Raw genomic sequence first — 27230 nt, 5'->3', positions numbered from 1 at the left:
TGTGGTGATAAAAGGCTCCCCAGAGCACAAGCATGTGGTGCTGGAGGTGAGGGGAGGGGGGGTTTGGGATGGTTTAGTGCCGTTCTGCTCCTCAGGTCCATTGTCCTAATAAATTACTGCCTCCACAACATACAGCTCACAGATGGAGCTCAGCAATGCAATTGCAGCTACACTCCAGTGGGAAATTACAGAGCTGGAATGGGTAACTGCATTTAACCCATTGTGAGACTGAGGGTGTACACTAGACAGAGCTTGTGGAGACTTTGAGACCTATTTCTTGGCATTCTCTTCCTCTGACAGCCCCCAAAAAGAAAACATGAAGAAATGGTTTCTTAGCAACCTAAAAGGATAGATTGATTCTGTGAGCTGAAGCGTTTAGTTCTCAGTGTACTCAAAACAGCTTTTATGCTTTCTTACTTATTCCTGCCATATTTCTCCTTTGTTTTCTGGCCTTTTTGCTGGCAGTCGTTCAGTTCCTTACACACAAGTGACTGTGAGTGATCTCGAGAATGTCAGTAAACTTATGCATCTGCTCAGGACATCAGTGCCCTGATCCTTGCCCTTACCTGACATCTGAACATGTCAACTATCCAACACGTTTATGATCAGGGAACAGGAACTCAAATCATGTCCTCCATTCCAACATAGTAATGCTAAATCTTTTCAACACAAAGAGAATGAGGAGATCTTGGGATCAGGTGAGAAAATTAAGTTTGGCTGCAATCTTGCTGAACAGCAGAGCTGACTGAGAGGCCACAATGTTATTTCTGTGAAAAATAGGAACTGAAATCCTTGGCTTCTTGGGCAGGCACATGAAAATATGGAAAAGGTTTTATGCATCTTTCATGCAGAAAAGGCATAGTAAGCTGGCTAATCTTTTCCTAACTTTTTAATATTAATGATGGAGAAAAACTTAATTGCAGAGCTTGGCTTGATAGAGAATGCAAGATGGTAGCTGAAAAGATTTCCTAAAGACTTTGGAATGCTCTCTGTATTTGACCTGCTCTTTGTGTTTGAAGGAGATTGCTGACTGCTGGTTTTTGGATGGGTTAAATTTTGAAAATCGGGCATTTTAAAATTTTTCATTGCTGTGTAGATATTAACAGCAATCTGTTTGATTTTTTTGTGATTTTCTTTTTTGTAAAGAACTGAAAGCATTGCTGGGAAATCCACTCTTGAGAAAGCATAGCTCCAAAATGTGACTGACAGACATGGGAATTATTTAATATTTTTAGATATTTTCTAATCTATCTGTTCAGAATTGTTCTGACACACCTCTGGAGCAGATAACGTTTGAACCCAGGTTCCCTCCCTCAGAGGTAGGGACACTACCAATAAATCTCAAGATCTTCTGCACAATATTTATGTGGTTGGTGACTGTTTACAAAAGGTACTGTCGAGAGGGTTCTACATTCGTGTTCAAGTACTTTTATTGATCTCAATTTAGGATTATTATGCCATCATTAAGGCCAGGAAAGTCTACTGAAACCCAGGGCAGTTTAAAATTATATAATTCAAAATTTGCTCTCAATTTTGTTTTATCAGTTCTTGATGCAGGTATTTGCTTGCCCTTGAAATCTGATGATCAGATTTCCACTACTTTGCTGTTAAGAGAGTCTTGGCAAAGTGCTCAATGTTACCTTGCAGAAATTTTAGAGTAAGTGACTTGGATTTATTCAGCATTTCATTATTCTTCTCATGGTGGTTCCAAAAGACTTTACATCTGGGAACTTGCATTGATAAACTAGTAAAACATTCTGAAGCACTTCATCGGATTATTAACAAGCTAGATTCATTGGCGAGTCACATATGATATGCAGACAGATGACCAATATTTTGATCAATGTTTTGAGAAAATAGCACCTGAAGGAAAGAAAGAGAGACAGAGAGGTTTGATGGTTTCGGGAAGGAATTCTAGAGCAGAAAACCTTGGAAGCTGAAGGCATGTGAGCCAGTGAAATGTTTAAAATTGGGGAGGCCAGGTTGATTGAAGGCAAAGATGTCAGAGCACTCTGGGGCTGCAACAATGACAGAGCCAGGGAAGGACAAGGTTTTGTGAAATATGAAAACAAGGATGAGAAATATAAAATCGAGGCATTGTCAGACCAGGATCCAGTAGTGAGTACGTGAAATACTTTAATTGGTTCATTATGGTTAGCCCTTAGTACTTTTATACAATGCAAACTTCCACGAACATCTTTGCAATGAATAACCAATTAATTGATCTTTGGTTGTGTTGGTTGATAATGAAATGTGAGCTAGCATATGAAGACGTATTGTGACGATGCTGCTGTTTTAACAACATTATGTTTTCCTGAGGTTTTTTTTCAGAGAGATCGTAAAAGACACAGCCTCTGAAAAGTCTAAGTTGAAGGGTTTTAGGGTTAATTTGATTATACCAAACAGATACTGCCTCAGATAAAAGGCTTTTAAGTTGAAAAAACAATTCTTGTACAGTGAAAGGGGCATGGCCAGTTCTCCCAGCTCAGCTTTTCTCTGGTTTAGTTTGGTTTCAGCACAGTAGAGTTGAAAAAGCTGCTGGACCCAAAGAAGCAGGTCCAGGCTGATCCTCTTCTCTCCCTGGCTTCACTCCTGTAAGACCCTGGGTTTGATTTTATCTTTTGTGCCAAGGGGTGTTTGTGGAGATTGTTGCAAGTATTTGGAACAGCATCATTGAGTTGGGATCATCAATTAAAACCCATCCTAATTGGGTTTTCGGACCAATTAAGTTATTCAGTATACTGGTCTCTTTTGTTTGTATTTCAGTCAGTAATCTTGTCAATCAATTCTGTTTTGTTTAAAACTATGTGGTTTGACCAACTGCATCCCTCCTGGAATATCCATGTTACACCGGCTTAAAACAACGAGCAAAGTTAGGGTCTGGGCTACTTTCTTGAAATATTTTGAGGAGGTCTGGCCTGGTCCATAACGATATGTTCTCCCAACAGCATCATGGGATTCAACTGAACTACTGGAAAGCACCTCAGTTTCACAGTTTTTTGATAAACTATTGCTGCACTGGAGCACTAGTATGGATGAGTTGTTCAAGACCCAGAGCAGAGCTTGAACACATAACTTCATGATTTAGATATTACACTACTTCCAATAGAACTACACTGACACTATTGGGAAACTAACAGCAGTAAGACAGGTAACAAGTTATTTCAGACTGTATTCTATATCCTTGACAACACTCCATTCAGTTCCTCAATGGCTCTTGTGTGACTACTGTAGTCATTGTCACGAGGTCACCCAGATGGGTCTCACAGAATCTGAGTTCCCTGATTGAGGCGGTTAATCTGGTCTAATCAGGGAGCCCTGGCTGACAAATAATAACAGGGCTTTCAGAGGTTCTCCTTATTCTGAGAGCTGTCTCTGAGGGAGCTGGATCAGTGTCAAGGACTCTCCACATGTAAATAAAGGGTGACATGGTGATGGGATACCGGTCTCTATGGAGTTATTTCAGTGGCGACAAGAGTGAGGTTATGATGTAACCACACAAAAGCATGTACTAGCTGAAGTCCAACTGGACTTCAAACAGGCAGTATTAGTGGCTTCATCATTGGAAAATGCAGCAAGTGGAGCACATGAGTTACAGGGTATTCCGATGGAAGCGGACACCTTCTCCAGTCCAACTGAGCTTGGGGAACACCACTTGAATAAAGGCAATTACACAGCCTCACTCAGGACATATCCTGAAAAGAGGAACTCTAAGTCAAGCCACAGCAAAATCCCAAAACAAAGTTAAGACTTAACCAAATGGTGAAAATTTTCTTCAGAAGCCAGGCTGGCAAGCCATTGGAGTTACTGCTGGTGTGTGGACTTGAAGCAGCAAAAGAGTCCCACTGGACCTAAACCAAGTAAGAAAACTCATAGACCTGTACACCCTGGAATGTCCATCTACATCTGGTTTGGAACAGTGAAATTGCTTAGCAACATCCAAATCAGAACCAATTAAAATAACCATCTGGTCAAATGGTCACCCAGTCCTAATGGAGATCAATACCAGTGCAGCCATTTCAGTGATCGCAAAACCAGTCTTTAACAAATTTCAATCTGGATTCCTAACCTTAAGTCTGCGCAAGGTCTCAGTTAGACTGAGAACCTATACTGAGGAACCTTCACAGATTAAAGGTCCACCTTTGTTTCCGGTCTTCTCTGAGAAGCAGCTGGTTCATTTACCACTGATGATCGTAAAAATCTGGGCCCAAGCCTGATAGGGCAAAATTGATTGAGAAAGATTCACCTAGATTGGCTCATCATTTTTCGATTAGCAAATGGCTGCCTGACTGAAGTCCAAGTTTTTCGGGAATGTTTTGGGACTGTCAAAGGAGGCAAAGCCAGCTTGCATGTTGATCAGAAAAAATTCCACAATCCTGCAAGGCCCGCCCAGTGCAATTTTCCACATGGGCAAAAGTTGAGGCAGAAATCAGTAGGCTGATAATAAAAGACTACAAGCCCATACTAGGTCTACACAAAGAGAACAATGCAGTGCTCCCCGTAGCTTCAGGCTGAATTCAGCCCATGGGCTCTAATACTAAGGGTGTGTATAATTACAAGATGGAACACTATCCAGGAGGCCAAGTAGCAAATCCAGGTACATTGATCTGGCTCCCACTGGCAAATAAACCACCAGTCTTGCCACCACTGGAAGAATCTGCAATGGTTTTAAATTTTCTGGACACACTTCCAGTCAGAGCTGACATTATCAGATGTTGGACGCAGAAAGATCCAGTCCTGGCAAAACTGAAACAGTGAGTAGTGCTGGAGGGAACCAAAGGACCGTCGCACCCAGAATTGAAAACATTTTGGACACAGAGTAACCAAATCACAGGAGAGGACAGTGTATTATTATGGGAACCAAAGGACCGTTGCAACCAGAATTGAAACCTTTTTGGACACAGAGAAACCAAATCACAGGAGAGGACGGTGTATTATTATGGGGACCAAGACTGACTGTCCCGAGCAAAGGTTGTCACCACGTACTGGCTGATCTCCACCAGGGGTTTCTAAAATGAAGATTTTAGCAATAGGTTATGTCTGGTGGCCAGGATGGGATGCAGACATAGCTGTGTTGATGGGGCAGTGCCCAGAGTGCCAAGAAGGACAAAAATTACCACCAGCTGCTCCTCCACATTTATGGAAATGGCTAGATAAACCCTGGACTCTGTTCCATGTCGACTCTGCAAGTCCTCTTCTGGGCTCAATGTTCTTGGTCATTGTGGATGCCCACTCAAAGTGTCTAGACGTTCAAAGAGTTTATTCATCAAGCAGGGGAACACCATTAGAAAAACAGTGCACATCTTTTGCAATACACAGACACTTGGAAGCATTGGTAACAGATAAAGAGCCATTGTTTGCCAGTAGGGGATTGGAGTATTTCTGAAAGTTGAATGGTATTTATTATTTCAGGACAGCTCCATATCATTCATCATCCAATGGTCTGGAAAGATCAGTCCAAACTGTGAAAGCAGGTTTAAAAGTTCATGATCTCCCTTCCCCCCACCTTATCCCAAATCCAACCCTCCAACTCGCACCACCCTAATGAACTGTCCTCCCTGTCCGTCTTCCTTCCCACCTATCTGCTCCACCCTCTACTCCAACCTATCACTATCACCCCCCACCTTCATCTACCTATCACATTCCCAGCTGCCTTCTCCCCAGCCCCACCCCCTCCCATTTATCTCTAAGCCCTCTTTCCACCCCCCCACTCCCAAACATTCCTGATGAAGAGCTTATGCTTGGAATGTCGACTCTCCTGCTCCTTGGATGCTGCCTGACTGGCTGTGCTTTTCCAGCACCACACGTTTTGATTCTGATCTCTAGCATCTGCAGTCCTCACTTTCTCCTCCTTAAAGAAACATCCTACAGCTATACCAAAATGTCCCGATTCCTATTCGATTATCAGACCACCCCTCATGTAACTACAGGCATAGTTCCAGCAGAGTTGTTAACGGGAGAAGACTCTGCACCAGGTTAAATCTGGTCTTCCTGGATCTGGGAGCCGGTGAAATGGCATCAGGGATAGCAGTGCCGCACACAAGTCTCCACTAAGCGAAAGAATTCGTTTACTTCAGGGGGCGACATTTGGTGTAGGAACAATAGGAATGGCATTGTGTGGGTAAGAGGCATGGTCAACACGAGGTCTAGTCCAGTGACATATAAAGTTCGGGTGGTGCAGCATGGACCATATGAAAGCTGCAAACCCGGAAATGGTGCAAGAGCAAAACGTGCCTGGGTCCTCGAATGCCTTTCCTACTGTTCTAGAACCCAGGTGTTCTCTATCAAGTGTTGAAGATATCTTGGAATCTGAGATGGACATGGTGGATGTCGTGCCTGAAGAGGAAAATGAATTTCTTTTGAAACACTACAGGCACAAGAGGTGAGCTACTATGCATCACATGCCATCTGTCTCAAGGCAGAGTTAGGGGATTCTGACCCAGTGCTAAAACGCCCTAGAAGGAGCTACGAAAAAAAAGGAACTAGCCTCTGTCTTCAGAATCAGATGGGGAGGATGTAGTGATTGTAAAGAGGTAAGCCAGGTGCACCTAATAGAATCTCAGTTCCCTGACTGGGGCTGTTAATCTGGTCCAATCCAGGAGCCCTGGCTGACACATATAAACAGGAGTTTCAGAGGTTCCATTCACTTGAGGAGCTGGCTCGAGGGAAGCTGGATCAGCATCAAGGACTCTCCAAGTGTAAATAAAGGGTGACTTGATGACGGGATACCGGCCCCTGTGGAGTTATTTCAACAGCTCCTGTCATTCTTTTGAGAGATAGTTACAGATGTACTGTACTTCAAACTTGCAAAGATCGATGATATTAATGGAATTAGTATTTCTCTGACAGAAAGTGAAAGACCTAGCAGGATACTACCATTTCCTCAATGGAACCCAGGTTTAACATTCAGCTCTGAGAAAATGATAATCTTGTCTTCAGTTGGATCTAAGGTCCTGGCAGGAAATCAGTTTCACTTTCAATGAACTTGGACCTGTATATAATATTGCAAGTCAGCAGTATAAGTTGGTAAATTGGAAAACGTAATCATGTAGGACATCAATTCAGCCAGATGATCAGTCATAGAAAGTCTTACATTGCAGCAAAGATGTACTGGAACAAATGTCAGAACATCTGAAAGCAAAGTGGAGAATGGGTACTCTATAAGAATGTTGTATCTGATCTGCAAATGTTTAACAGGGAGGAACCGAAGGAATTTGAGATGCAATGAGCCCTCACTGTACTCTCCAGTGCTTCACTTCATCTAATCTGAGTGAAATTATCCAGCCATGCATGCCACTGTCCACCTCCAGACTTTGAATCTATTTTTCTATTGTTCTGTGACTGCTTTTCACCATGAGGTTAATCGATCACTCTGTCACTGTACTATCTTGTGGATTACTTTTCTCAAGTTACTTTTTTATTTTGACCTGCCTTCAAATATTCCAGTATAAGTCTGTTTGTATCATTTTGTTTTATACTAAAACGTCACAGAAAAGAAATTGTCTGCTTTTCTCTCTGTTTAAGGTATTCTGAGATATTCGATAAATGACAATTATATATGAATGAAGTTAGGTTTGTAATTTTCCACGATTCCCAAGTCTGTTTATGAGAACTTGACCTGACACTATATTCTTTGCTCTCAATTCAATCTCAACCTTCACTCTGATTATAATATTGACGTGCTATTTAATGCTAAATCCTCAGAGTTTCTAAAACACTAAACTTATAAAAGAAATGTCTTTCAAGCCTTTTGTGCTCAATCTTCAGATTTGTTGCTGTGTCGTGACATTTTTGCTGAGGTGACATCTCACAACTGCTGATAGAATACTCATGATCTATGGTGACTGGCTGAAGTGTGGAAATCCTTGAGTGTTCACTGCACAGCTTTTGCACAGGTCTTTGCCAAGAACGGATTTCCCCGCCCCTTCGTCTGCGGATGCCTGACAGACAAACGACATGGCAAGGGGATGCCACGACCCAACACACTAACTGCTGTACCTTATATAAATACGTCTCAGAACTGACAGCCAAACTCCTCCAACCACTCGGATTTATGTCAGCCCATAAACCAACAGCCAAGCTCAGACAACTCACCAGAACAAAAAACTCATGTGCAAGACAAACATGGTGTACAACATTGAATGCAAGGCTGCACGAAACACTATACAGGACAAACAGGCAGACAACTAGCGATCTGCATTCATGAAATCAACTAGCCACTAAACACCATGACCAGCTGTCCCTAGTACCTGTAGACACAATTGACAAGGACCACAAATTTGATAGGGCATAATAGGACAAGCCAAACAGAGGACAGCCAGAGAATTTCTGGAATCATGGTACTCATCCACAGACTCCATCAATAAACAAATTGACCTAGACCCGAAACACCATCCATGAAAATGAACAACCAGAACTGGCAACTGGAAGCAGTGGAAACGAAACAAAATAAATTTAAACCAATACAGTCTTGCAGCGCTTCACAGGAATCTCTGCAGCACTGTGGATGTCACCGAGAAAAGGGACGAAACGTCTACAAACCAAATTCCAAGCTTGGACACCTACCCACAAAAACTGCAGAAAGGGTGCATACCAACTTATAAACAAGTCAGGAAATGCCACAGAAGATATGTGCATTTGGAATGGTAAACTCCAATGGCATACTGAAGGTTAATCTGTTAAAATCAATGGGTTCTGCATTTTGCACTGTGGCATCCCCTCATCAAATTAAATGGGAAGTGTATCTGAATTTCTTGTCAGATTTATATTACATTTTATTTAATAACTACAGGATGGCATGAAGTTAAATATTTGACAAGCTGATGTGTACATTGGGGAATTGGACTGAGAGCAGCTCATTGAATATAGTCAATACTATACTTAGCATCACTTAATCCTCCATAGGGAGTGTTAACGTTTGCTTTAGGACTTTAATAATGCAAATTTCAGTGGGTAGAAAGTCAACTAATCCATACACGATTGAGCCTGAGAAAGCCGTAGCATTATCCTGAGAGTTGGACTTGTTCCCACAGTGATTGTTTCCATTGCTGTGCATCATTCCTCTTACTTCCCATCTCTCACTGTGTGTGTAAGATTAAACTCCTTTGCCTGTTTCTCTTCCATTGTTACTTTGAGTTTTATGCTTTACAATTAGATCTTTACATTTTTTCCTGCATCTCAATTTGCTCTCTTACTACTGTATTTGTTTCAGCTATAGTTCATGTTCTGTGTTTGTATCAGTCATTTTTGTCTCTCTTTGTGCACTCTTAATTTACCATTTGTTGGTAATTTTTTTGAAAGCACTCTGGGACAGAACAGATTGGACTTAGGATCTAGATTAGACAATTCCAATGTTTTGTTACTAATTGCCCACCTTGCACTTTCAGTAAATTTGAGTTCGTCCAAAATTCTGCTGCTTGTCTCCAAATTGCAGAACATCCTGTCCAACCATTACCACTACGGCTGGCTGATCTCCAGAAGATTATATGCAGCAATGACTGTATTTTAGAATTCCTCCACGAACTTAATGCCTTCCCTCTCACCATCTCTGCAATCCCTCAGACCCTCTCAACTCCTGCAGTCCTTTTTGAATCTCCAGTTTTCATCATTCAAACATGAACAGTATTGCCTTCAGCTGACTGGAATTTTCTTCATAATTTTCTCCTGTATTAAGAAAACATTTAAGCGGCTTATCATCATCAATTCTAATATCTCTTTCACATGATTTGGCACAAAAATCTGTGTGATACACTCCTGTGAAGCTTCTTGGGATGATTTGCTATTTTAAAAGTGCTATGTAAGTACAAGTTGTTGCTATTATCTTAAATACACAGCCAGAAGAATAGTAAACCAAATTCAGAGCAGAAAAGAACCAGAGCAATAGAGCCACAACTTGGAGCCTCATATCTAATAACCTTGATCCGATTTTAGTAAGAAGCATATCCATTCAGACCTCACACATGTGGATCCATTTCCAGCTCTGTTCAAAAGCAAATGGTTCAACATAGCTAAGATTATGCATGGCTCCCAGAGGATGTGAACAATTCTTATGAGCTGGCTTTCCAAGAGTGGTACTTAATGCTATTCCATTCTATTTTTTAACAGTTAGGACTAATCGACCCCTGTCTTGCAGGAAGTGTGTAGCTAACTTGTTGGATATTTTTCCAAACCTCTCGTGCAGTTACCTGCATATTCAGTTGTGTAGTAATTGTAAATAATGCTCTGGATTAATTCACTGTAAAAACAAGATGAGTTTAGAGCACTTGACAGCTGAACACATGATTAAATAATTCATTGCGATACAAAACCTGCTTTTTAATCACTAAAAGCAAAATACTGTGGATGCTGGATATCTGGAACAAAAGAATCTGTGTCAATGACTCTTGGGTAAAGGGGCTAAATGTATAAGTGCTAAATTTGCTGACAGAATAAAGATTGTTTGAAATTTAGATTGGTACAACATCAGATTTTACTTGGACAGACTCCTTGGCCTTTCAATCAAGAGTATGCAAGATCTCTGGCACCACTGCCAAATGTTCTCCTGTTTATCCATGCATCTCCATCAGCTCATAAATGGCCAAGTCCAGATGCTCATCATCTGCAATGAACTCAGTAGGGGCCTGTTCTGCAGCAGTCTTCAGAGTGTCAGAGAACTCTGAAACTTTCTGTCGTAGCTGTGGGACCATATCAGTGCCGTGCTCATCAGAATGTGATTCCAAGCCAACCCGAGATAGTGAATATCACTGTCCTGGAGGGTGGGAAGCAATGCCTTTGCAGTGCATCTTTTGAGTATGCCAGTACTTCCTCCTCAAAGTCCTGCAAAAGATATGTCTGAGGCATGAACCTCTTTCCTTTTTTCTGTTGATTTATGAGGCGATCCAGTAGCTGTATCAAAAAACAACGTTATGTTAGTGTTACAAACCACCCTTACCCGAGATGTTGGTAAGACTTCGTAGCAGAATGGAGGGCTTCTTTTTTAATAGATGTACATATCCAATCTCCTCTTCAGCACAGGTGCAGTCCCATTGGTTGCCATTCACCTTCAATGCTTGCTCCCTTGAAGGAATCAGGAGCTTTATGTTGGGCAGGCACCACCATCCAACAGTAGCCCTCATGACTTGATAAGTTAGATTCAGGAAGGATGTTTTTAATACTGGGAGAGTCCAGAATCAGGGATCATAGTAAAAGGATAAGGACTGAGATGAGGAGAAATTTCTTCACCCACAGATTGGTGAGCCTGTGGAATTCACTCCCATTAAAGTAGTTGAGGCCAAAACATTATGTGCTTTCAAGAAGGAAGTATATGTAGCTCTTTGGCTAAAGGAATCATGAGGAGGAGGATGGGATTAGGGTATTAAGTTTGATGATCTGCCATGATTATAGTTAATGGCGGAGCAGGCTCGAGGTATTGAAAGACCTCCTCCTGCTCCTACTTTCTATGTTTCTACACATTATATATGTTGAGGGTGATGTTGCTGAAACATTGAGCCACTTCCTTTCTGTTGTCAGACATCTACAGGGATGGGTGGGGCAATCAGTGGAGGACCTGGGATTGCTTGCAGAAAGTAAAGTGCTGTCTGGGTGCATTTTAAATATGGTACCTCAGTGTTTGAACCTGAGAGGTCACTAGAGGCTTCAGAATCTCCTACCCAAAAGATTTGACATTCAACTTGCGCCTGCATATGCAATAAGCCTGATAGAACATAATCATATGAAACAACCCAACCACCTCCAAAGAAGGAGCACTTCCCTTTGTTTCAAGAAAGCCCAAGGAGTATTTTAAGATAGATAAATATGTCAGTTCAGTGCTAAAGGTTTGGCAGGTGGAATGTAAGCAGGAATTTGTGAAATTGTTGACTTTGACAGGAATAATAGAAAAGTGACATTTTTAAAATGGAGAGAGTTAAGAAAATGCCGTGATATAAGGGATCTGAATATCCTCAGAGATGAATGACAGCAAGTTAATATTAAAGCACACCAAGTGAGTTGGAAAACAAATGGAATGGTTATTGCTCCCCTTACATTCTGTACTGTAGTTCCATGCACTTTGACATTAATCAACTATAATTCTAATGCCAATGTTCTTTTAGATTTTCTTGATGTTGTTTTCCATTTTTCTCTTTCCAAAAGTTTACAATAGCTATTCATTGCTGCGAACAATGATGATGGAAGCACTTCTGCATTTCAAGTAAATGTTGCAGCATTAGAAATTCTTATTATTGACACCAAATCCTCCTTAATCAAGTGTAATATATTTTCAGCAGAACAATATATTCCCAATCTCTAATCATTATACAAGAGCTAACCTCAATAAATTAATCCCTGATTACAGTAGTGTGGCATTTTTCAATTTCCCTTGATTCAGATTGCCAACTTAATGTCCAATTGTGCTGAGGTATGCATAGTTTGGATTGAGACAACCCTTACAGCCAACAGACAGAGGAGACTTCCATGCTATTACACCTATCTCATCAGCATTCATCTCACAGTTTGTGCAATTCCCTCTTTGTTTTGTGAAAGTTCTTCCAACATAGCAAGAAGTCAACCTACCTGTATAAATGAATCTTCCAGGTGCACCTTTGCAGAATTGTTTTGACTTGTAGGAAAGTGTGACCTCCACCACTCCTGGAATGTGTCGAGGAGGAGTCTGTACTCTAATGGCGTGGGGAGTAATGAGCTGAAAGGCATGAGAAGGAAAAGGCATTTGGGTCTGGTCTGAATTTTGCTTTGCGCCTCTCACCAAGTTAACTTCCAGCTCTTTTGAAATCTGACTTTATTGGCGTGCCATACATCGTCATAGCCATTCAAACTCTTCAATTTGGACCTACTTTTGAGTGCCAAGCTAGACACTGCTGATTCTACATTTCTACTTCCACAGCAGAATTAAAATTATTTCGCTTGTTTATCAGAGTAATTTCCCCTCCTTCCCTAATTTACTGGGGTATAGTTCCACAGCATTTGGCAGACCTCATGTACCTTACTCAATGTGATATCTTTCCTATGTGAATCTGGGGAGTGAGATAATTCCACTTGGGTTCATCTTATTTTTCTATGATTTTCACATATCCAGTTTCTGGCAGGGGTCAGTAACTATCAATCAGATGTGGGAATGCGAATGAACTGCTTTCATTTCAGCTCCGTAATCTACTGCAACCAATTGTAACTTCCTTTACATTGATCTTACTGAATTTAGCGAACTGATCATTTAACTAGAGTGAGCCATAAGACCATAAGTTGTAGAAGAGTTAAGCCATTTGACCTACTGGGTCAGCTCCACCATTCAGTCATAGCTGATATGTTTCTCAACCCCATTCTTCTACCTTCACCCCCTTTGCTATCAAGAATCTATCTCTCCTTGTCTAAAACACCTTAAATGACTTGGGCTCTACAACCCTCTATGGCAATGACTTCCACAGATTAACCACCCTCTGGCTAAAGAAATTCCTCCTCATCGTAGTTCTCTGAGGCAGTGCCGTTGGATTGTAGTCTCTCTTACTAATGAAAATACCTTCACCACATTAACTATATCCAGAACTCTCAATGTTCTGTAAGTTTCAATCAGACCATTCCCTCTAAACTCTCTCCTGTACTGACCCAGAGTCCTGAACCTGTCCTCATAATGACAAGCCCTTCATCCCAGGGATCATTCTTATAAACCTGTTCTGGACTTCCACCAATGCCAGCACATCCTTCCTCAGATATGAGGCACAGAATTGCTCACACTTTTCCAAATGCAGTCTGAGTAGAGCCTGATCGAGCCTCAACAGTACATCTCTGCTCTTGTATTCTGGCCATCTCAAAATGAATGCGCACATTGCATTTGCCTTTCTAACTTTCATCTGAACCTGCATATTAACTTTCAAAGAATCCTCAAACAAGTCCCTTGTAACTTCAGATTTCCAAAGCCTTTCCACATTGAGGAAATAGTATATGTCTCTATTCCTCCCACCAAACTGCATAATCTCACACTTTCCCACATTGTATTCCATTTGCTGCTTCTTTGCTACTCTTCTAGCCCATCTTAGTCCCTTTACAGCTTTCCTGCATCCTCAACATTAACTGTCCCTCCATCTGTCTTTTGGTCATTTGCAAACTTAGCAATAATGCCCTCAGTTCCATCATCCAGAGCCTGAGATTCTCTTGATCTTAATGACCCAGTTCCACAACAATCAGTCGTCTTATTAATGGAAACATCAGGAAGCCTGGTTATTGCTGAACAGACTTTGAAAGTCCTAATGATATCATGAGTACAGATAATGGGATTCAGAACAGAATTAGAATCCCTACTGTGTGGAAACAGGCCCTCGGGCCCAACAAATCCACACTGATCCTCCGAAGAGTATCCCACCTAGACCCTTCCCCTACATTTACCCCTGCCTCATGCCCCTAACCTATACATCCGTGAATACTATGGGCAATTTAGCACAGACAATTCACCTAACCTGCACATCTTTGGAATGTGGGATGAAACCAGAGCACCCAGAGGAAACCCATGCAGACATGGGGAGAATGTGCAAACTCCACACAGACAGTCACCCGAGGCTGGAATCGAACTCATGTCCTGGTGCTGTGAGGCAGCATGCTAACCACTGAGCCACCATGCCGCCTAATTGTCAGCCATTCAAAAAATACTTGAGGAATTCTCAAATTCATTCATCACCTTTTAATCCAAACTTCCTATATTAATGAACTTTATCAAATTCGATCAAAACTTGTTTGCCTGAAAATAATTATTGCTGCAGTGGTAACCTACCTCACTCCAAACAAGCATGGTGCCAAATAGAACTTGCAATCCATCGAAAAAATTGTCCCCGATAATGATGACCATGGCACCCCCAGTGGTCCAACCTTCACTTGGGCTAATGGCTTTGATGCACGGTGTAGCTAAGAGAGTGAAGAAATTAGATTAATTTAATCTTTAATCTTGCATTTCACTGTTCCCCTACCTTTTCTCTGGTTCCTTAGAAGATCTAAGCAGGTTGTCCGATCCCCTATTCTTCAAGCCGGCCCTACATTAACACTGGTAAAACCATGACTTAGTGTGCAATTCTTTCCTTGAAATGCAAGGCAAAGTCTGAACGTGACACAACAACCAGTGTGTTGGGGAACAGGGTATATTCTGCATGTACTCAAGCACAAGACTATCCTTATGTACCCTTTCTGTTTGACATTTGATTCCTGTTGTGAGAAGACTTGTGGTTTGCTATCTAGAAGGGCATCCAGAATCAGTAGCAATATTATTGATGTTTGAAAACTGCTTTAAGAATTGTTAATGGATACTTGTATGCAGTCATGCCTGTGGTCACCAGGCTGCACTGGAGAGCAGGATAGCGGGGATCCAACTTGATAATTTGTACATTTTCAAACATTTCTCTCAGATTAATTATCTTCACTGGTTAGTTTTCTAATGTCATATAAAGCACAGCAATCAGAAAGAGAAGCAAGGACTAATGTGCATAAAAGTTTTTGTTCAAGGAAGACTGAATATCTGCCTATTTTCCAACAGTTAGATTGACAGTCTAATGTGACATGGGATATTAAGCATTCCTTTTTTAATTGCAATGGGAAAGAGTGAAAGTAGGCAATGCTCAGTTTTCAGGAATGGTGGTTAATCGATGAGAAATGCAAGTGCTAGAGGCATGAGATTGATTTTCTCCAGAAAATTTTAATTCCTGACACTTCAGGAATTTAAGCATTACCAGGACACAGTGAAAGGAAATAAAATCTGGAGGGAAACATTGCAGATCCCTCAAACACCTTGTTAGATTGTTTCTCTAGACATTGCAAGAAATTCAGGGTGGAGCCTGTTACCTTCGTGTGACCTCCCCACCTAATTTACTTTCTTGTATTCCTCCTGGGTGATCAAGGGGCCCACAGTCGGCGAATTGAATATTTTTCAAGGTCAATAGATTATTTTATGCAGCGGGGTGTTGGGTTAGTTGAGAATATGGAAATTGAAACACAAACAGATCAATCATGATCTTATTGATTGGAGTGCGTGCTAGAAGGGCTGAATAGCCAACTTCTGCTCCTAATTTGTATACTTTTTGAACTAGTTTGCCGGAAGCATATGTAGGTAAACCAGGATGAGCAGATTTCCTTCTATATTGGACATGAATAAACCAGGTTGGTTTTTCCGATAATCATTGATAATTTCATGGCACCATGACTGAGAAGGGTTTTCAATTTCCCATTTCCAATCTGAATTAATATGAGCAGGCATTTTCATGGCCCTCAAGATTACTTGTCCAGTGACCTTGCCATTCCCCCAATTGCTCTCTTGTTTAACTGAGCTACAAATTCTCTTCAAATTAATAGGTTAGCATTTTGAATGCTGACAGTCCATTTGAAATACTGATAGGTGACCAGCTACACCCATCACATTTCCCATATTGATTGTCTACCAATAAAATACAAATTTTAGTGCAAAGATACAAATTCACATATCACCCCAGCAGCTTGCATATTGAATTCAGTTGATTAGATAAATCTGGAATAATAAGTAAGAGTCTGTCATCTTTCCTCTAAAATTACCAGATTTTTGTGAGGAATGAAAACAGAAAATGCAGAAGAAATTCGGTAGGTCTAGCAGGATCTTTGAAGAGAAAAACAGAGTTAACATTGCAAACTCAATATGATTCTTCTTCTATGCATTTGGAGTCATAGAATTACAGAGCTGTTCAGCATGGAAATAGACCCTTTGGTCCAACTTGTCCATGCCAACCAGAAATCCTAAATTAATCCAGTCCCATTTGCCCACATTTGGCCTACATCGCACTAAACCCTTCCCATTCATATACCTATCCAGATGCCTTTTAACTGTTGTAATTGTCCCAGCCTTCACCACTTCCTCTGGCAGCTCATTCCATACACGTACCACACACTGTGTGAAACAGCTGCCCCTTGGGCCCCTTTTAAATCTTTCCTGTCTCACCTTAAACCTTTGTCCTCTAGTTTTGCACTCCCCTACCATACGGGAAGACCTTGACTATTCATCCTATCCATGCCCCTCATGATTTTATAAACCTCTGTAAGGTCACCCCTCAGCCTCTGACACTCTGGGGAAGAAAGGTCCCAGCCTATTCAGCCTCTGCATATTGCACAAACCCTCCAACCCTGGCAACAACCTTGTAAATCTTATCTGAACCTTTTCAAGTTTTACAACATCCTTCGGGGAGAAAGTGAGGTCTGCAGATGCTGGAGATCAGAGCTGGAAATGTGTTGCTGGAAAAGCGCAACAGGTCAGGCAGCATCCAGGGAACAGGAGAATCGACGTTTCGGGCATAAGCCAGAAGAAGGGCTTATGCCCGAAACGTCGATTCTCCTGTTCCCTGGATGCTGCCTGACCTGCTGCGCTTTTCCAGCAACACATTTCCAGCTTACAACATCCTTCCTCTAGCAGGGAGGCGAGAATTGCACTCAGTTTTCAAAAAGTGGCCAAACCAATATCCTGTACAGCCGCAACATGACCTCCCAGCTCTTGTACGCAATACACTGACTGATAAAGGCAAATATACCAAATACGTTCTTTGCTATCCTGTTGATCTTGGCCCCCGCTTGCATGGAACTATGAACCTGCACTCCAAGGTCTCTTGGTTCAGCAATACTCTCCAGGACCTTACCATTAATTCCATGAGTCCTGACCTGATTTGCCTTTCCAAAATGCAGCACTTCACATTTATCTGAATTCAACCCTATCTGCCACTTTTTGACTCATTGGCCCATTGTACACTGAGGTAATCTATTTTGCTGTTTACTAAACTTCCAATTTTGGTGTCAGCTGCAAACTTACACATCTTAATCATTTATATAAATTACAAATAGCTGTGGACCCAGCACTGATCCTTGTGGCACACCACTGGTCACAGACCTCCAGTCTGAAAAGCAACCCTTCACCACCACACTCTGTCTTTGACCTTCAAGCCAGTTCTGTATCCCAATGGCTAGTTCTCCCTGTATTCCATGTGATCAAACCTTGCTAACCAGTCTACCATGCGGCACCTCATCAAATGCTTTATTGAAGTCAATAGATCACGCTTCTTATTTTTATTTCAGATCACCAGTATCCACAGTATTTTCCTTCTATTTGGGATTTTTGGAAGAACCCAATTGGTTTCACAATGTCCTACGGGGAAGGAAACCTGCTGGCCTCACCGGTTTACCTATTTATCACTGCGATAGTACCATAAACAATATGGTTGGCTCTTAAGTACAGCAATCTGTGAAACTGCAAGCCATGAAATGGGCTTAGCAATATCTTATTAAAGAAAATTAGGAATGACATTAGGTGCTGTTCTTGCTATCGATGCCCATATTCATAAACTCTAACTTTCTCTCTCATTCCTTACCTCTTTTTCTCTGTGAATCACAAACCAAGACTTCAAGAAGTACAATATACTAACTTTGTTTTTGAAATCCTAAATGTGTTACTGGTTAACTCTGATATGTAATCCTTCAAGCTTTTCTGATACTCATGTTGAAGTTATCAATTAAGTAACACTGGGAATGAAGCTTGAAGTATCAAGAGGAAAGCTGAAAACAGAACCTTATGTTCATACAGTGAATATTAGACCCTTTATAAGGAAACTCTTTTCACCCATCAGTCTTTTCTAATTCTCAGCAGATGCAATGGTGTTATCTTCAGACATTTGAGTGAGCATCAACTAGGGGAGCAGCACACTTTAATAAGTATATGCAAGATGTTCTTGTTTAAAGTTCTGAAAATGTGTTGCTGGAAAGGCGCAGCAGGTCAGGCAGCATCCAAGGAGCAGGAGAATTGACGTTTTGGGCATGAGCCCTTCTTCAGGAATGAGGAAAGTGTATCCAGCAGGCTAAGATAAAAGGCAAGTCCCTCCTCCCTACCTTTTATCTGTGACATCATAGCTCTGGCTTAGAACTGAACTGGATCTGTTGGGCTTGGGTTGGACACTGCGACTGGAAGGTTGGGAAGTGATGAAGAGATCACAAATCAGAGTTGAAGAATTAGAAAGAGGCTGCAGCTTGAAAGTCAGTGAGTGGTTGGTGAGAAGGACATAATTTTCTCTTTGGTGAGGGGATGTGGGCGTCACTGGATGGACCAACATCTGTTTCCCTAATTGTTTAAAGTTGACCACATTGCTGTGGTTCTAAAGTCATAAGGAGGTTAGACTAAGTTGGGATGGGAGAACTTGCAACATGGGTTGGTACCTGGGATTTCGATGTTATGGCCATTTTGGAGACATGGGTAGAGCAGGGTCAGGAATGATTGTTGCATGTTCCATGACTTAAATGTTTCATTGAGAACAGAGAACTTGGTAAAAGAGGGAGTGATGTGGCTTTGTTCGTAAAGGACAGTATTACGGTTGCAGAAAGGATGTTTGAGGACTCGTTGACTGAGGTAGTATGGGTTGAGGTTAGAAACAGGAAAGGAGAGGTCACCCTGTTGGGAGTGTATAGGCCTCCAAATAATTCCAGAGATACACAGGAAAAGACAGCAAAGATGATTCTCAATAGGAGCAAGAGTGACAGGGTAGTTGTTAAGGGGGCCACGATAGTTCAAGTATTTTAGATGGGTCAGTTTTTGTCCAATGTATGCAGGAGGGTTTCTTGACACAGTATATAGACAGGCCAACAAGGATAGAGGCCACATTAAATTTGGTACTGGGTAATGAACACGGCCATGTGTTAGATTTGGATGTAGGTGAGCACTTCAGTGATAGCGATCACAATTCAGTTATGTTTACTTTAGTGATGGTAAGGGATAGGTATATATCTCAGGGCAAGAGTTATAGCTGGGGGAAAGGCAATTACGATGCAATTAGGCAAGATTTAGGATGCATAGGATAGGGTCGGAAACTGCAGGGGCTGAGCACAACTGAATTGTGGAGCTTATTCAAGGAACAGCTGCTGCAGGTCCTTGATAAGTATGTTCCTGTCAGTTAGGGAGGAATTGTCGAGCACGGGAGCCATGTTTACGAAGGAAACTGAATCTCTTGTCAAAAGGAAAAAGAAGGTTTATGTTAGAATGAGATGTGAAAGCTCAGTTAGGGCACTTGAGAGTTACATGTTAGCCAGGAAAGACCTAAGAGAGAGCTAAGAAGAGCCATGAGGGAAAATGAGAAGTCATTGGTGAATAGGATCAAGGAAAACCCTAAGGATTTTTATGGATATATCAGGAATAAAAGAATGACGAGAGTAATATTAGGGCCAGTCAAGTACAGCAGTGGGAAGTTGTGTGTGGAGTCAGAGGAGATGGGGAAGCACTAAATAAATATTTTTCATCAGTATTCACACAGGAAAAAGACAGTGTTGTTGAGGAGAATACTGAGATACAGGCCACTAAACTAGATGAGATTGATGTCCACCACAAGGAGGTGTTAGCAATTCTGGAAAATTTACAAACAGATAAATCCCCTGGGCTGGATGGGATTTATCCTAGGATTCTCTGGGAAGCCAGGGAGGAGATTGCAGAGCCTTTGGCTTTGATCTTTAAGTCGTCATTGTCTCCAGGAATAGTGCCAAAAGACTGGGGGATAGCAAATGTTGTTCCCTTGTTCAAGAAGGGGAGTAGAGACAACCCTGGTAATTATAAACCAGTGAGCCTTACTTCGGTTGTTGGTAAAGTGTTGGAAAAGGTTATAAGAGATAGAATAAGTTTATTAGGGATGGTCAACATGGTTTTGTGAAGGGTAGGTTGTGCCTCACAAACCTCATTGTGTTCTTTGAGGAGGTGGGCAAACTGGTGGATGAGGGTAAAGCAGTTGATGTGGTGTATATGGATTTCAGTAAGATGTTTGATAAAGTTCCCCATGGTTGGCTATTGCACAAAATACGCAAGCATGGGATTGAGGGGTTTCGCGGTTTAGATAAAAAATTGCCGAGCTGAAAGAAGACAGAGGGTGATGGTTGATGGGAAATGTTCATCCTAGAGTACAGTTGCTAGTGGTGTAACGCAAGGATCGGTTTTGGGTCCACTGCTGTTTATCATTTTCATAAATGACCTGGATGAGGGAGTAGAAGGATGGGTTAGTAAATTTGCAGATGACACTAAGGTCGATAGAGTTGTGGATATTGCCGAAGGATGTCGTAGGTTACAGAGGGACATAGATAAGCTGCAGAGCTGGGCTGAGAGGTGGCAAATGGAGTTTAATGCAGAAAAGTGTGAGGTGATTCACTTTGGAAGAAGTCACAGGAATGCAGAGTATTGGGCCAATGGTAAGATCTTTGGTAGTATAGATGAGCAGGAAAATCTCGGTGTCCATGTCCATAGATCCCTGAAAGTTGCCACCCAGGTTGATCAGGTTGTTAAGAAGATATACAGTGTGTTAGTTTTTATTGGTAGAGGGATTAAGTTTTGGAACCATGAGATCATGCTGCAGCTGTACAAAACTCTGTTGCGGCCTCACTTGGAGTATTGCGTACAGTTCTGGTCACTGCATTATAGGAAGGACGTGGAAGCTTTAGAAAGGGTTTAGATGAGATTTACCAGGATGTTGCCTGGTATGGAAGGAAGGTCTTACAAGGAAAGGCTGAGGGATTTGAGGCTGGTTTCGTTAGAGAGAAGAATGTTGAGAGGTGACTTAATTGAGTCATGTAAGATAATCAGAGGGTTAGATAGGGTGGACAGTGAGACCCTTTTCCCTCAGATGGTAATGGCTAGCATGAGGGAACATAGCTTTAAATTGAGGGGTAATAGATAAAGGACAGTGTCAGAGGTAGTTTCTTTACTCAGATAGTAGGGGCATGGAATGCACTGCCTGCTACAGTAGTAGATTCACCAACTTTAAGGGCTTTTAAATGGTCATTGGATAGACATATGGACAAAAATGGAATAGAGTCATAGAGATGTATAGCACAGAAACAGACCCTTCGGTCTAACTTGTCCATGCCGATCAGATATCCCAACCCAATCTAGTCCCACCTGCCAGCACCTGGCCCATATCACTCCAAACCCTTCCTATTCATATACCCATCCAAATGCCTTTTAAATGTTGCAATTGTACCAGCTTCCATCACTTCCTCTGGCAGCTCGTTCCATACACGTACCACCCTTCGCGTGAAAAAGCTGCCCCTTGGGTCTCTTTTATATCTTTCCCCTCTCAGAATAGTGGAGGTTAGATGGTTTCACAGTTTGGCGCAACATCAAAAGCTAAAGGGCCTGTACTGTGCTGTAATTTTCTGTGTTCTATGTTTTATTTCTGTCTTTAAAGGATGTTAATGAAGCAAATGGTTTTTTACAACAAACAGCAACGGTTATATGGTTGCCATTTGGCTAAGTTTTTATTCCAGACTTTTATTGAATTCAGTGTTCACCATCTGCTTTTTTGGGATCTGACACCATATCCCCAGAATATTAGTTGTGGATTAATAGTCCAGTGACATTGTTACAAAACCATTACATTCCCAATTGGTTGCAAAGTTTAGTTTTCTTTCACATTTTAAAATTTATTTTATTTAGAAGTATTTCATCTACCAAATTTGATTTTTAGTACTGTAAAAAGTTTACCTTACAGTGCATGCTGATTGAATTTTATTCTGAAAAATGAAGTCCTACAGTATCGAACTATAGTTTAAATAAAAACCAAAAGAACTGTGGATGCTGTAAATCAGAAACAAAGACAGAAGTTCCTGGAAAAGCTCAGCAGGTCTGTCAGTGTCCGTGAAGAGAAATCAAAGTTAATGTTTCAGATCTGGTCACCCTCAGAACTTCTCAGGAAAGGTCACCAGACCCGAAACGTTAACTTTGATTTCTCTTAATAGATGCTGCCAGACCTGATGAGCTTTTCCAGCAACTTCTGTTTTGCTTACAGTTTAAATGTCAGTTCCAATGTTTTATTTACTGTTGTGATTTTCAGGAGGGCAACCACAATCTTAAGTGAAGAAGTAGTGGAGATGAACTTTGGGTGAATCTAAGGAAGCATATGAGAAAAAAAGCAAGGAGATAGTTAAGCTGAGTTAAATGGGTAATGATGGGAGGAGGATTCAGAGGACCATTGTCACCACAGACTGGCTGCATCAAGTGGCCTGCTTCTGAACACTGTGTAAAGGTTTGTGAAATGAAGCTGTTGGCAAATCTATAATGGACTGGGATACATATCCATGCTGCAGTAGAAAGGCAAAAACTTTGTAAATGCACTTTCTGGTTGAAGAATCAGCATTGCAAAGCAGTTAGCATTGTAGCTGTGATCAATCTAATGCATCTTTGACAAAGGTAAAATTGGACATTGCTGAGGATTGTATATTGCCTGATCTATTTCACATCCAAGCCAGGGAGTCTTGAGGTAAGTTGTAGCCCAACTGGAATCAGTATATTCAGCATAGGTCAATGATCCTATTGCTTGGAGCTCAAGCAATCAAAAGACATGGGGGGGGTGCGGAAATGGGAACTAAGTTGGATGATCAGTTATGATCATATTGAATGGAGGAGCAGGCTCAAAGGGACAAATGGTCGATTCCTGCTCCACTTTCCATGTTTTTCAACAATCTGGATGCTCTTCCAGTCACCACAACAACCTGAGCAACTCCTTAAAAACTTGACTTTGCCTCCAATTAAGCTCGGAATTTGAGTAAACCTTCTGGGTCCTAATACTGCAAAATTTGCACGACAGTATTAAGACTTTGATTGTTTTTGATTAAGCTGGAGTGGTGAAAGTTTCTCAAGTTCTTTCAGGGTATCCTATTATTTTGGCCTACACAGCATGATGACAGCAATTCATTCAAAACACAGTTTAAGTTAACTTTTTTTTTCACAGTTCTGTGTGGTCATGCATAATCTTGCTGTGGATTTGCTGTGCGAAAAGCTTGTTGAAAATTATCATCTTACCATGATTTTACAGACTCATGCTGCCTCAAAGTAGCTTCCTGTAAGCTTTCAGTGAACTCTGCCTGTTCACTTTGACTCATCTTGTGAGCTGACTTTGAAGTTTGTGAACTTGAAATGTTGTGTAAAAGATTTCAAGACAGGCAGACTTTCTATTCCCTTGCATAATGGAAGTTCAGGATTTGTGTGTCCCACTCTATTGTTGGGTTTGGTTCAATTCACTAATATTTCAAATTCCAAGTGATAATTTTATGTGTTTGTATCTGACATTGACTGGGAGCAAGGTTGTTTGATCCCAAAGTGCATCATCCGTGAATATGATTTTTCCACTTGTTTCTCTGCAGCACTGTCATGAAAACTATGGGAAAAACTAGGCATTTTTTTGTGAAATTGTTAAATGTGTTTGAAACAATTTTAATTCCATGCTGAGATGCAAGGGCTCGACACTCCTCATGCCTACTCTCCGAACATCAGTCATTTTCTTTTCTCATCACTCACTTTGGCCAGCGAAAACAACTTTGGCAGCCAAGCTCTGGCCCTATCTGAGTTCTGCTAACAGATCATAAAATGAACATGGAAAAGACTTGCAGCGTGTCCTCACTCAAGTTAGATTGGGGTCCTGTAAAACACTTGAAGTGAAATGACTTGAAGTGAAACATCATTGTAACAGCAATTAGTGTTGAAGCCATAGTTCATTTGCTGAGGACAATTTTTGCAAAACAGTCAACATGAAGCTTGAAATGCTGTGCCATACATCTGTAGCATGGCATTCCCAGCTGAAACCATTTGCAAATCAAAACAAGGAAAGTATCAGTATAGAAAGCAGGTTTCTAGTTTGCAGAGAAGTCTTTCAAAAAATTTACAGTCTAGTACAGGTACAGTGCAAGTTCCTCAACTTTTGTACCAGTACAGCTGAAATACTCCAGAGATTTTTTTTTTAAATTGAGCCTGGATACAAACAACAGAGAATTTTAAAAAAACAAAAGAACAGCAAAGATGAGAAACAAAATTTACTTCAGGACCTGAGCAGAGGACTGTTCTCAAAAATGATCTGTGACTGCAGAGCACAGAAATAATGGCACCAACTTGAGCAGCACAGTCAGGAAGCCTTGCTGATGATGTGATGGCATGACTTATATGAGATAGGAGAGGTGCAATAACTCAAGACCCAGCCAGAAAATAAATGGCTGTTAAACAGAGAAAGCCACTTTGAATGAGGAGAGAGGATACAAAATGGACATGGAACTTTAAAGCAAAAAGTCATCGAAAGGGGAGGCATATTTGCCAACTCCTTGCATTAATATAATATGAAGCTACTCAAATGCCAGCTTTGAGGGTGATTAAAGAGGTAATCGTGTCTATCAGCCATTATATTATGAATGTTAAGAGATAAATATGCTCATATGGTCCGTAGATTAATGAGCATGTATTTCAGAAGAGGTAGGTATGCTTCTTTACGCACTTCTCACTCACATCCTGTTAAAATAGTTCAGTCACCACCACAGCCATAGCCAGACAAGCATTTCCTGAAGTTCAGCTGTACCTACTTAATATAGTATCACAAGGAAATCTGGATGCACATTTCCATTTGGAGTTGAGCATATCATGTAGGGGAGGATCACATTCTGTCTTCAACTTCACAATTTCTCACCCTGTCAGAAGCTATATGGTTTCAAGGCCACATCCAAGCTCAATACATCACCTCTGGCTTAGTGCTGACAGGGTCAGAGGAGAGCATGAAGGGTTCTGGCAATATGCCAAATATTCAAGCTGTGGCTTAGCAGCAAGTCAATCACTTTCAATCAGTCAAGGAAGAAAAAAATGGAATGTTTGCATGCTGTAATTCCCCCAATTTTGTTCACAACACCATGGTCACTGACAGGAAATTAACAGCATGCAAATTCTTTGCTGATTTAATCATATTTTGCAGTACAGCATTGGTGTTTTAACAATTTAACCCATTGCAGCACATGAATATTGCCTTGCACAACTTACATTTGGACAATGAACATTTTCAACTACTCTGTACAAGTGTTTTTGAGATTTCCAGAGTACAGTCAAATTTCTGAGCATTTGAACAATTGAGAGACTTTCTGATTCCAGAGTATTGTAATTCTTTGGAAATTTTCGAAACCTTAAAAACATTGTTAAAGTTAACATATCACTGCAGAACCTTTAGTGAACTGGACTCTCTCTCTCGAGGCATCACTAAAATTTCCATGATGTGGCAGGACGTTTGGGAGCTAGAACCTTTAGAGACATCACTAATGTTTGCGTAATACGTCAAACCTAAGCACAGCTCATTAGCAGTTCACGCTTGCATTAATTCTGAATGCAGTGTTTTCCATGTGTATCTATAATTTGATTGTTCATTCAAACATTACAAATTGCAGAAGACTCTATTAAAAAAAAGAACGTAAACAACAATTCCTATTCTCTGTTGGGAGGATATTTTGAAGCTTGGAAGACAAAAGCTGATGTATTTGGGAGCTTTTCCTGCTTCAGTCACCATTTGGAGGGATACATTTCATGTACTTGAACAATTTGTGCAGATTGTTTGCCACGAATGCCAAACGAGAATACAATCTATTATGTTCTTCAAGACCACTCTGCTCAACCTTCTTATTTTTAGCTCTATTTTCCTTTTCTTCAAATATGTTGTGATCAAAGTGGGTGATGTTAATACGAGGAAAGGTTCACTTCTATTTGACGCATCCAATTAAGCATACTCTTAAGTTAATTAAGCACAGAGTAAAATCTTTATGGCCACCCGACAGTGCTCAATTTCAATCTCGGAAAAAGTCTCTCTGTTTCATTTATGAGATCCTTGTCCATTTTCTACCTGGCTGGAAATTGCCATGGTTTCCAATGAACTGCAGTTCATATTCACCTGATGACCATACCTTTGAGAGTTGGGATGAAACTGTTTTGAATTAATTTCACAGGTTTCTTCCTGCCATCAGACTGCTGTTTACTCCAGTCGTCTGGGTAGCAGAGGTGAATCACTATGGCCCTGCAGCACCCAATCATGTTAATCCTGATTTAACTAAATCTTGCATGCATCCTTCTACAGGTGAGATCATTTGCTTGTGCGTGATTATACATCTTTTAGAAAAAAGATTTGAATATTGACCTCAATTCTGGATTACAAACAAATGTGTTTATGATATATTTCAGGTTTTCTTTACGATAAGAGGAAAATTATTTCTTCTTTGGATAAAGGATGTTTGTGCTAGGTGTGGTTATTTTTCCATTGTTTAAGTTGAGCTCTCCCACTTGAGCGGAAACAACCACCTGTACCCTGACAATGCGCTCAGAGACCAACCTGAGATCAGCACATCTTTAATGTTTCACTGAGATATTTCCATACCAATACTCCCTTGTGGTCTCTCTGACTGAGTATCACTGCTTTTGATGCCAAATTTTCAGATCA

At 41.0% G+C, this 27230-nt stretch overlaps 1 protein-coding gene across 5 annotated transcripts in view; it reads right to left on the bottom strand.

Moving 5' to 3' along the window:
- LOC122543076 (transcription factor COE2) overlaps positions 1-27230 on the bottom strand; it is a 263609-nt gene that overhangs the window by 48856 nt on the left and 187523 nt on the right. For all 5 annotated transcript variants that reach the window (XM_043681302.1, XM_043681303.1, XM_043681305.1 and 2 more), the window contains 2 exons: positions 14753-14883; positions 12550-12676 (listed from right to left, as the gene is read on the bottom strand). In XM_043681302.1, coding sequence (XP_043537237.1) covers positions 12550-12676; positions 14753-14883 — 258 coding nt within the window. The remainder of the gene's footprint in view (positions 1-12549; positions 12677-14752; positions 14884-27230) is intronic.

Source organism: Chiloscyllium plagiosum, chromosome 42 (genome assembly GCF_004010195.1).
Source record: "Chiloscyllium plagiosum isolate BGI_BamShark_2017 chromosome 42, ASM401019v2, whole genome shotgun sequence".
Taxonomy (NCBI): Eukaryota; Metazoa; Chordata; class Chondrichthyes; order Orectolobiformes; family Hemiscylliidae; genus Chiloscyllium; species Chiloscyllium plagiosum.
The sequence above is the reverse complement of the archived record's forward strand: the minus strand, read 5'-3'. Positions and strand labels throughout refer to the sequence as shown.